Raw genomic sequence first — 12408 nt, 5'->3', positions numbered from 1 at the left:
TTGCTCACCGCCTCTTGGATCAGGTGAGACAATCTTTCCATGGCAATAACAAAAAGGAAGGGGCTCATAGGATCCCCTTGACGAATACCCCTGGATGGAGAGAACTCATCCGACATATCCCCATTGATCATAACCTGGAAAACAGGAGAGGAGATACACATTCCAATCAAATTCCTCCAGTTCTCCGGGATACCAGCTTTGGCTAAACTATCCAGAAGAAAGCTCCAGTTCAACCTATCATAGGCTTTCTCCAGATCCAGCTTGAGAGCCACGATCCCTTTCTTGCCTTTCTTAATCTTCATAGAATGGACAACCTCCTGGGCAATAACAACGTTATCCATCAATTGTCTTCCAGGAACAAAGCTCCCTTGATTTTGGCTGATAATATCCGGAAGGATCTTCCGGATTCTATTAGCCACAATCTTAGTAATAGCTTTATACAAGACATTACAAAGACTGATGGGTCTCATCTGGAGAAAGGAAGAAGGCTTGGCAACCTTAGAAATCAAGACAAGGAGGGTTTTATTAACCAAACTGATATCATTCGAACCACCAAAGACACCTAACACAAAGCTGTATATACCCTCTTTAACAGTGTCCCAGTGTTTATGATAGAAACTAGCGGGGATACCATCAATACCAGGAGCCTTAGTGGAACCGATACTGGAGAAGGCCAGATCAATCTCTTTAAGCTCAATGGGATGGAAAGCATTATTAATAGCATCCTCCCCCAAATGAGGAAAGGAAATGCCAGAGTGGGCACTCTCTAGGTCCACAGCTTCCTCTCTGAACAGGTCCTTGTAGAAATCAAGGGCAAGGCGAATGTCCTCCTCCTCAAAATCCACTCACCACTGGCGTCTTTAATAGCCTCGATCCTATTTCGCTGTCTCCTAATGATCGTTGAGAGGTGGAAAAACCTGGTATTCCGGTCCCCGTCTTGAATCCAAGCCTTCCTAGATTTCTGGAACCACAAAAGCTCTTCCTGTCTAAGCACAGCTTCCAACTCGTTCTGAAGATCTCTTAGGTGACCATTCAGGCTATGATCAAAACGAACCTCCAAGCAACGCTGAACACCTTCCATTCTCCTCAAGAGTTTGTTCTTCCTCCTGATAATATGACCAAAAGTATTTTTATTCCAAACAGCCACATTCCTCCTGAATTCCTCAGTAGCGAGGAGAACATCAGAGTGGGGATACCAATTGCTTTTAACGAAATCCTTAAACTCGGGGTGAGACTCCCAAGCCACCAGATACCTAAAAGGTCTATTACCTTTCAGCCGATTTCCTTTGACCAAATTAATGAGGATAGGGCAATGGTCTGAGTGACGGAAAGGGAGATTAAGTACCTTGACCTCAGGAAACCTATAAATCGCTGCAACATTAGCGTACACCTTATCCAACCTAACAAACACACTATTTCTTTTCCAGGTAAATTTGTGGCCAGCAGCACCCAGGTCCGAAAGCCTGCACATATCCATACTTTGCTTATGATTAAGACACCGATTCACATAATGATTACCCCCTCATCTCTGATCACTCAAGAGGGCAATGTCATTAAAATCCCCGGCAACCAACCACGCCTCCACCATGTTAGAGCTAAAAGAATGAAGGATCTCCCACAGCCTTCTTCGGTTAGTCGAAACAGGATCAGCATAGACGAAGGTAATAATTCTCTTGAAAGTCCAATTGAATGCTTTAATTAAATACTAACAATTTTCAAAAAACTAACCGTTAGAAAACTAGCCGTTACAACATGGTTTACATAAACATCATTGAGTGCTTTTTTACTACCACCATTATTATTATTATTAATTTTATATTCTACGAGCCTTGGCGTAACGGTAAACGTTGTTGTCGTGTGACCAAGAGGTCACGGGTTCGAGTCTTAGGAGCGGCCTCTTGTCAAATAAATTGGCAGGGGAAGGCTTGCCCCCAGTACACCCTTGTGGTGGGACCCCTCCTCAAACCCTCACTCAGCGGGGACGCGTAGTGCGACCGTGCCGCCCTTTATACACTTGAATGGATCCAATTAAGTTTGAAAAAATTGAAGAATTTTTATTAAATGAATATTTATACGATTCAGACGACGAGGAAGAGTTACTGATAATAGCAGAGTGGGCAAGAATGAATGATGCATCAACCCGTCAAAGGAACAAACGGAGGCATCTCAACCTGGAGCGTGAAGCAGGCCATAATCATCTTTTCAAGGACTATTTTTCTGATGCACCGGTATATTCTGCAAATATTTTTCGTCGAAGATTTAGGATGAGGAAACAATTATTCATGCGGATTGTGGAAGCTCTATGAAATCATTCAGAATATTTTCAAATTCGATGCGACGTAACTGGTAGAAGGGGCCTTTCTCCCCTTCAAAAATGTAATGCAGCTATCCGACAATTAGCATATAGTGCGGCAGCTGATCAATATGATATTTGCACCAAAATACTGAGTGTTTGGAAATTTTTTGTCGATGCGTTATTGAGATATTTGCACCAAAATATCTACGAAGGCCTAATCGTGAAGATATTTAGCGACTACTTCAATGGCATTCAGAGCGTCATGGTTTTCTCGGCATGCTTGATAGTATTGATTGTATGCATTGGAAATGGAAAAATTGTCCAATCGCATGGAAAGGTGAGTTTACTAGAGATGATCAAGGGGCTCCAACAATAATGCTAGAAGCAGTTGCTCTAACAAATTTATGGATTTGACATGCTTTCTTTGGGGTTGCGGGATCAAACCATGATATCAATGTACTTAATCAATCTCTGTTATTAATGATGTTTTGAATGGAGTCGGTCCTGATGTTCAATTCATGGTGAATGACAAAAATTGTATGAAAGGATATTATTTAGTTGATGGGATATAGCCGAAGTGGGCAATATTTGGTAAAAGTTTTTCATTTTCGGAAGATGCAAAAAGGATCAAGTTCAAACAAATGCAAGAGACTGCAAGAAAAGATGTCGAACGAGCATTTGGTGTGTTACAATCTCGATGGGCAATTGTTCGGGGACCTGCACATTTTTGGCATCGAGACAAGTTGAGTGATATAATGTATGCATACATCATATTGTATAATATGATCGTTGCACATGGAGGAGAAGGTTTAAATAGTTGGGATGATGGTTGCATTCAAAATTTTCAACAATATCTTCAAAGAAATGTGGCATTACATGACCGAGAAATACATAATGACCTTCGAAATCACTTGGTCGAGCATATTTGGTAACATTTTGGAGATTATGAAAGAGAAAATTAGTATAAAAAAGTATTTTTAATTTTGTAGTATTTAATGTGTAAGAGTTGAATTGTTGTTATTAATTATTAAATTACTGTTCTATTGTTGTGTCGTTTATTTTCAATCTAGAAATTAAAATTATTGTCAATTTATATAAAAATTATTTGTTAGAAAATATATATCATTTTGTGAGAAAATTATTTGTTTAGTGGTATGGAAAATAATAAAAAAAATGTGATTTAATAGTGGGTCCATGTGATTGAGTTGTTCGAGTGTTTAAACGGAGAAAGATAATATGATAGAATAAAGTTTATTAAATGGGGCTCACAAAAATGGTGTGGCATATCTATGGAGCGGTTGTATGGTTTAATCATTGAAGATGCTCTTAGTCTTTCAGTTTTCAAATATCAAAACTAGCAAGCTCATATATTTTAAAAAAATACATTATAGATTTCCAATTCTTTCAAAATCAACTACTTAATTCATCCATCCAGAAGTATATTAGTCAAAGTTAAATTATATATAAAATGACAATTATATTTAATATTATGAAACGTTTATATGATGGTTCATGTTAGCCGACCCCGAATCATTTCGGGACTAAGGCTTTGTTGTTGTTGTTGTTGTTGTTGTTAATAATTTCTGATAGATGAGCCAACTTATTATTTTTCTATATAATTCAAATTTTGTGTAACAGAATTATGAACAAAACGATGAAGTAGTTGAATTTGAAAGAATAAGGGACTACGATGTACTTTTGAAAAATAAAAGTACTGGCTACTATTAATTAAAACAAAGACTCAAATTCGGAGACTAATAAATTATTTACCGGTTCCGAAATAACCTAAAGTTACTTTTCAATACCTAAGTAAACGGGGACGGACATGGTGGAGCTACGACCGGAACTATCCCTTCAAGCATTAATAGTGCCATTTTCATAGTTGGTCTGAGATTTGGATCTTCTTGAGTGCACCAAATTGCAACCATTAAGAACCTCTCAACCTTGTTCAAGTCATTTATGGCTTCTTCATCATCTGCAACTAGAACATCAACTTTGCTTCCAACATAGCGATCATAAGCCCAATCAATCAGAATGATTTCATCTTCACTTAGTTCTGAATCCACATTTCTTCTGCAACAAATTATCTCCAATAGTAAAACGCCGAAACTGTACACATCTACTTTTGGTGTAATAGGCAAGTTCCTAAACCACTCCGGGGCAACATACCCTTTGGTTCCTCGAATCGCAGTATAAGTTCGGCTCTGATCAAGCATAAGAAGCTTTGCCAATCCGAAATCAGCGATCTTCGCATCAAGATTGTTGTCAAGAAGAATGTTTTGAGGCTTTATATCACAATGGATGATCTGGGTAGTACACTCTTCGTGGAGATACACGAGTCCTTTTGCTATCCCCAATGCTATCTGCAGTGGCGCAGCCAGAAACAAATATTAGGCTTTCAATAGATGAAATATGTTAAGATTATAAATTTTTATTTGGACTAAACATCAGCGACAGAGAATTTTGTCGCAAAACCTGACGGTATTTTCCATTCATGATTCTAATTTTATTTAATTTTTCTCTAGAATCTGGAGGCCGACAGACTACCTGAGTTCTTTGCTCCCAACGGAGTTTTGTATCTCCGAATAGGAAGTTCGATAGCGCCCCGCTTCTCAGGAACTCGTACACTAACAACCGATGTTGCCCCTCGTCGCAAAAGCCTACAAGCTTGACCAGATTCTTGTGGTAAGTTTGGCCAATCACTTCAACTTCTGTCCTGAATTCTTTCTCACTGTCTGCAACTACTCTGTCTAATTTCTTCACTGCAATGGCTATTTCTCTTAACCCTTTGTACACGATGCCGAAAGAGCCCCTTCCTACCTCGTCCTTGAACCCATTTGTTGCTTCCACAAGTTCTATATAGCTGAAGTGAAACAAATTGGATTTGCAGGATTGAGCAAAAGGTACGAACTTTTTTCTGTAGAAGACGAGAGAACCGAAACCCACCAAGCCAAAGAATATGAAATTGATAACCGCAGAGCCACCTAAGAGCAAAGACACAACCAGAACCAGAACCCGATTACCTTTTTCATTCTCAAGGGGGAATGGAAGAGGAGTTAATTTTCTCTCTGTGAAATTTCCTTTTCTCACTTTTATGAAACTTACCCCATTCATTCCTTCATCTTGCCTTCCATTAGAGAGTGGCAACTTCTTCTTCCAGCAACTTCCATCTCTGTACACAATTACATTGCAGAAGCAATCATGGAGACAAGCGTTTGGGCAGTCTTGTATGTTATAAGGATTGTACCGCTCGTAATCCGAAGTTGGCCAATCAGTATTTTTCAATTCTATGAACTCAAAGTCAGAAATAGGCCCTTCAGTATCCTCATCATAGCAAAATTGAGTATAGAAATCTGGTTTACAGCCTCCATATTCATCATTTTGATCAATTAAAGAAAACCTCGGCGGACATCCACAGGTTGCTCGCTGATCTTCACTCAGTTTACAGATACTATTAAACCCGCAAGGTCCAGTTCCTATTCCACTCAAACTGTTGCAGATGTTATCTGGTTCTCTAAAAACAACCTCCCAATTCCCACTAGAGTTCTTGGGGTAAGAATATTGGGCCAAAACCCCATCAAAATGGAGAATTACTCTATGGTAATATTCAGCAGCAGAGATAACTCTTCCTTGTGTAATGAGCTCTCGTCTATTGCTTGCTCTCAAAACATACAAGTAGCCAGACTCGTTGAATACTATTCGCAAACCAGCATTCGATGCATTAGTATCAACTGTATCTGTCCAGAAATAGGCACCATAAGCAAAACCAGTAGGCAAATTGTTGAAATTCAGCACACCATTCCCATCAGGAATCAAACGAAATTGGAACCGTCCGAGGGAGAAATTAGTCTCTCTGAGTCTAGAATTAAGAATCCTCCCACCCCTTTCTAGCGTTTGTCCAGGCAGCAACGTGTCTCTCGGATCTTCGAAGCTCTGCCATAAGCTTTCACCTGCTGTATTTTTAACCATGAAATTGCCTGTATCATTCATCAAACCATAGGCTGCTTCTCCCACACTTCCTCCAGAGCTCCATATCTCTGCTCCTTGAGGGCCAGTGAGCACTAGCCCCCGGTCTGAAGTTAGCTCTACTTTCGATCTTGTTGGCGCCGGATCATCTCCATTTGCATACCAGACAATGGTTCTGTCTGGAATTTTGTTGTACCAAATTGCAAGCAAGTAAAGATCCTTATTTTCAAGCTGCTGAAATCCGAAAGCGAAATCCTCAGAAGGGGAAATCCATGGTTCATCATCTCCTGCTGTGATTGAGCTGCCCACATTTACTTGGCCTGTATTTTGAGCAAACAATGAAGAAGAAAGCAATAGTAAGGTAAGGAGAAGAAAATAACCATGAGAGGAAGCCATTGTTTACTCCGATTTGTATTATCAGATGGAGCATTTTAAGCAGACAAATCTCAATTGAAGCAAGCAGACTTTGAAGACTTGGCCTCTGTCGTGTCAAGTGAGCTGTTGAACAATAAATGGTTTGAAATATCTTCATTCAAAAAGAAGAGGTCAGAAATAAAGAAGTGATTGATGGACAAAAGTGTAATCCATAACTTCCAAAATAAATACCAAAAACAAAATAATAGAGCTATCAATTTCTACGGGTAAATTACACCCATGGCCACTGAACTTTAAACATTTGAAATTATGGTCATTGAACTTCAACTCTTAACAGTATGACCACTGAACTTTACACTTTTTAACATCGATGCCAATTCAACGTCTCAAAATGACTGTTGACGGCCTAAAAATAACAAATCCAAAGCGTAATGATATTCTAAGTAACCTTAATTCTTGAAAATTTTCGTTTTGAGGTCATTTTAGGCGGTGTTTTGTTAGGAGAGAGTAAATTTTTATAGAGAAAAAGTTCAAAAAAAAAATGTGATTTTGGAAAATAAAAAATGCGGTTTAAAAGTAAATGTCGTTCTGAACAATTTTAATTCTTGAATATTTTCATTTTGAGGTCGTTAAGGGTCACTTTGAGGAGTTAGATAAAATTGAGTGGTCACCGATGTTAAAAAAATATAAAGTTTGATGGTTATAACGTTAAAAATTGAAGTTCAGTGGCCACAATGTTAAAATAGATAAGATTGAGTGACCATGGATGTAATTTACTCCAATTTCTATTGAGAGACAAGACATGACTTGTTTGAAATAATTTTTCACTTTTTTCAATTTATAGGCATAAAAGCTCATATTAGACCCAATTAATCTACACCATAAAAGTCATCCATTAAATCCTCAAACGGTACGTTGAAAGACTCAAACCACCCATTGGATTCCTCTCTCTCGTCTGAAATAAAATTAGAGTTCGGAGATTTTATATTTTCGATTCTGTTTATGATATCTTGGGTTTCGGTTATAAGTTCAGTTTTAGTGAAAATTTATATTAAACCGAACCGAAATTAATATATTATATTAAAATATTTTTTATATTTATACATGGTATTTATTTTGGTTAGTAACCGAATCGAACCGTTAAATTTCAGTTCATTTGGTTTTTTATGTAGACATGTAGAATAAAAAATACTTTGGTAAAATATATTGATTTCGGTTCGGTTCAACTGAATTTTTTTTTTACTGAGACCGAAAAATATTATAAAACACTAACGAAAAGAATACCAAAATATAAAATAAGCGAATTAAAATTTTATTTCAATTGGAAGGACTCAATTGGTGGTTTCGACATAAGTTAGGGATTTAACCAGTGATTTTAGAAGGTTAGAAGCCTTATTTGAAAAGTAGAGGTTGGAGATTTGTAGCCAATTTGGACTTTAAGCCAAGATTATATATACAACACAAGTATAGATTGGAGCTTTGTAGCCAATTTGAATAAAATATACATAAAAATCTAGTTTAACTAACTACTGACCACACTAAATGGATATGGACAAGGAGAAAATGAAACATTAAGAATCTCTCCACCTTCTTGGTTTTTTTCCAACTAAAACATTTATTTTGCCTTCAGAAAGCGGGTAAATTGTATATATGATGTACAACTTTTATCCTATTTCATATTTTGATATACAACTATCGATTTTTCACATAAAAGTGTACAATCTTTTGGTGACCTCTCACTGAAGTGTATAGCCGATAATTGTGACTTCATATTGCCCGAGTGAGTTATTTTGACTCTGCTCCCTTTTATACGTTTCTATTGTTTCCTTTAGTTTTAAACCATTTTCATTTAGCTCTAGGCCCTACGTCACAAGGGGGATCATATTTCGTTGAGTGATCCTAAGGTCTCACATAATATCAGTCTCCTTGCACTTGCTCATATTGAGCACAAGGTGTTCTGCAAGATGGCGGTTCGCCCGCTGACCGATGTACATGTCACTCGAATGACCAAGGTGAGGTTTTGACCTATATATCCTCGTATGTTGTGTGATCGTATCTGACGAATGTTTGTGTAGGCTTTGGCTTCGGCGGAGGAGGTTAGTAGTACAACTTCCTATGGGTTGACTTCTTATGGCTTCTAGGGCAGTGAGACACTTCTTATCTTTAAATCGGACACTCGCTCCGTTATACGTTTAGTTCAATTAATTCTAATAGAATTAATAGATAGAAATTAAGGAGTTAGTTTTCTATCCGAATCAACATTAAGTGAATTACAATAAATGTGTACGACTAATTGTGGTAAGAACCTAATGGGTCACACACTATGATTTAAGAACCAACGTAAACATTGTAATTTTGGAATTGTTCCAATAGGAGCGATGAATAAGGGGCCAAAATTGTTTATACATATTAGATTAATTAATTTAATTGATTTACAATTTAATTCTAATTACATTATAATTATTTATGAACTAATTAAGTTAATTATAATCTTAATAGGAAATATAAATGCTATTAGCATTTATTTTAGGAACTAAATATATATATATATATATATACTTATTAGAGTTAGGAATAATGATTTATTCTAATAAAATTTAGCTAAACCTAATGCAATTAGCAGACAAATTAGGAAAAAAATAAAACCTACATAAATCCTATATGTATTTCGGCCTATACACAAAGAATCTTTAGCTGAATTGTTCAATTGCTAAATCCTAATTTTCTTTCTCAATTACTTAACCAAAAATAAAATAGGTTATGTTAGGGTTTAATTTGTCTTTCATTCGACGTTTGTGTCGACTTTGTTAGAGCCAATCTATTTTGGTTTTTAAATAAAGTTGTTTAAGCTTGTTGATTGTTCTTTCAATCTTCCATGGTACACTACATCAATAGTAGATCACCTTAAAGAGGTAAATCATTTATGCTTTTTGAACCGTTTTAATATTATTATCGAATAACGACGTAATAAGTTCCTCAGGTTAATAAAGTAGTTATAAAAAATTAAATACTCCTTTGCGTAACCTATTTCCTAACATAAATGGTGTGCTCGATCATGGGATCTATCAGTATGTTAATATGGGGGAGCGGGTAGGATTCCCTCGGTCAGGATCTACTTAATCCTATGGAATTAGTGATAGGCGTTGGGAAAATGATATCCATTGATGTATGTGTTGCTTTGGGCTCTATTAGCCAAACAAACTCTAGTGCCCCTACTGGCTTTGGCTCTTTCCTTTTTTTTTTTACCGGCTTGACCTCCATTGGCTTTATTTCGAGTGATGCCATATACATTTGTTGGGTTACTAATTGGTCATCCTAGGCGATGGTCATTCCATCGGGTGTGGGGATTTTCCATGAAAGGTGTCAAATGGATAAAGTACCTCTTGAGTCTGACAGTAAAGGTCGCCTTACTGTCACATTATACATTCAGCCAATGTCTATGATTAATAACTCTGCTTCCGACCACCAAATGGTTTGGCAGCCCCCAATCTTGATTTACATGTCCACACTCCCCAATAGGGGGATTGAGTGTCCGCTCATTCCTATCAAGGGAGCTTTCATAGGATTCAACCTGATAGGCTCGAGGCGAAGTGCCTCGTAGGCTTTTTTCATGATGATGTTGGCTGAGCTCCTAGTGTATACTAATACCATGTGAATATTGAATTCCTTAATCTAGAATTCAATCACTAACGTGTCATCATGCGTTATTCTAGGGATATGCCTTAATCCACCGAATGAGAAGTTTGACCTTAGTGTGTCCGACTTCTCATTTTTAGGGAACCTTCTCTTAAAAGATGCCCCCAGAACCGACCCTCTTGAGATTATATTGATAATGCCATATGGGGCTTTATCCTTACTTCACATTTCCCTTTCTTCGGATATGAAACCTCGCCTGAACTTTTTTAGGGAATGATCCAGCTTTCCCTGAGTGCCAACTTTTCTAGTTTGGAAATGAGTTGCATACAATCTTTCATGTTGTGCCCCTCACTTTTATGGAAGTTGTAGAATGCCCTATTGTTGTGTGAGGGTGACTTCTCCATTTTCGTACGGTAGGTGATGTGTACCTTATTCTCTCCACGTAGTATAAGACTTCATCTTTGGGAGCGTTCAGAGAGATAATTGATCTCTCCAAGTGCTCTCGTGGCTTTTTCCGATCTCTATTAGGAAATATTAGTCCAAAAAGACAAATGAAACATGAATAACAACAAGATGTGAAAAATATGAGGCATGTATTAACAGTCTCCTTAAGATAGATTATGTCGCTATTGATGATCGTCTTCAAAACATGAATAATATGATTATACAGAAAGCATAAAATTTCAGAGAATATTTCATTTTTAGTGTATAAAATTTGACAGTTCCATTTTGTATAAATAGAACTCAAATAGACAAGTCATGTTCACGAATTAACACGAATGAACACAACTGTAGACACATCTGTTCACGAACAGACATGGCTGTTCATGAGTGAATATGCCTATTCATGAAGGGTGTTGATATTTAAATTTATTTCATTCATCATAAAAAAATTTCCAATAATCCCACACATGAATGAAATTGACAGTGAAAAGAATTGGATATGGTGATAACTTTTTAGAGTCGATATTTGCATAGTATAAGCAAGCAACAACCCTTGAATCTTCCTTTGTGCAAGTATATTTACTTTACTGGGTGACTAGTAGACACAATGTCCTTGACTTATTCTGTCGTTTGTGTAAATGATGATATAATCCACACAATAATACCAATGACACGACATTAGTTCTCATGGTTATGTCCGTTATGGTCATGAACATATTGGTTTTGCAAGAGTTATAGAGAACTAAGCCCCATTAGTCTCCTTCGAATTGCCCCACTTTCCTTTCTTATGGGTGATTTATTTGCTCAATAATTCTGACAGACAATGTATCATTAAAAGCATAGCTTAACCATTTTCCGCTTTTATATATAACTGTTTACATCATAAGAATAGATTGGGGTTGAACTCCCACAGTAATCACACAAGGTTTATGCAATTAGGTTGTCCCTTTGAACCTAGATCTTGGGATCTTTAGTTAATGAGGTAGGGTTTTCCTTCATTTAAGGCCTTAAATTTTAATGGGCTTCAGTCCCATTCCTTTCTATGTCTTTTCAATTTGATCTCGGTTTAACCTTTAGTATTGAGATCAATTGACTAACCATGTTATCATGTAGAAGCTTTTCTAGCTGCATCTCAACATATATAAGTTTCTTCTACAACATGTTCACCAAATGTTCCTCTAGTTTAAGCCTTTTAAGGTTTGACTTCTTCAAGAGATATGCGATTTTGCTTTCTTCCATCATTTCGACACACTCATTTTATGGCGATTTAATTTACAGACATTTTTAGTGACTTTTACAAATTATATTTTCTAGCCAACTAATGCTCATCTACTAACGTCTAACTCAACTAGATAGCATTATTGCTCAGATTATCCAATTTGTAACATTTCACATTTCTTATGGAAATCAATCCCTGCAAATGAGAATGTAAAAGATATAAAATCTTACATACCACCATCATCTCGAAAGTAAACATATTTTCTTTTATTACCGAGACATAAAATTCACTCTAGGGAATTTTTTTGACCTTTCATCATGCTGATTGATGTTGCCACTAGTAAAAATGGGCCTAAGCCTCTGAAGTGACCATGTTCTTAGAGCCGGATCCATCTTCAATTAAAACATGTATCAATATATGTGAAAAGAAAATTAATAAAATAAACCACCCATTTTTCTAAAATTCCAAACAA

The 12408-nt window shown here is 36.8% G+C and overlaps 1 protein-coding gene across 1 annotated transcript; it reads right to left on the bottom strand.

The window, feature by feature from the left end:
• Nucleotides 1-3885: 3885 nt before the first annotated feature.
• LOC136222270 (G-type lectin S-receptor-like serine/threonine-protein kinase LECRK3) lies at nucleotides 3886-6760 on the bottom strand. Its single transcript, XM_066009855.1, has 2 exons — nucleotides 4844-6760; nucleotides 3886-4659 (listed from the first exon to the last, which is right to left on the bottom strand). The coding sequence occupies exons 1-2, from the start codon at nucleotides 6656-6658 to the stop codon at nucleotides 4102-4104; spliced, it is 2373 nt and encodes a 790-aa protein (XP_065865927.1). The 5' UTR covers nucleotides 6659-6760; the 3' UTR covers nucleotides 3886-4101.
• Nucleotides 6761-12408: the final 5648 nt, after the last annotated feature.

Source organism: Euphorbia lathyris, chromosome 1 (genome assembly GCF_963576675.1).
Source record: "Euphorbia lathyris chromosome 1, ddEupLath1.1, whole genome shotgun sequence".
Taxonomy (NCBI): domain Eukaryota; kingdom Viridiplantae; phylum Streptophyta; class Magnoliopsida; order Malpighiales; family Euphorbiaceae; genus Euphorbia; species Euphorbia lathyris.
Note: the sequence above shows the minus strand (reverse complement) of the source record. Positions and strands in the feature narration are given on the sequence as shown.

Bases quoted from the DNA above. Each gene is read 5' to 3' on its own strand.
- LOC136222270 (XM_066009855.1), bottom strand. From the start codon at position 6,658: ATGGCTTCCTCTCATGGTTATTTTCTTCTCCTTACCTTACTATTGCTT. The intron at 4,660-4,843 runs GTAGTCTGTCGG...GCGCCACTGCAG, and splicing joins GTTGGGAGCAAAGAACTCAG to ATAGCATTGGGGATAGCAAA.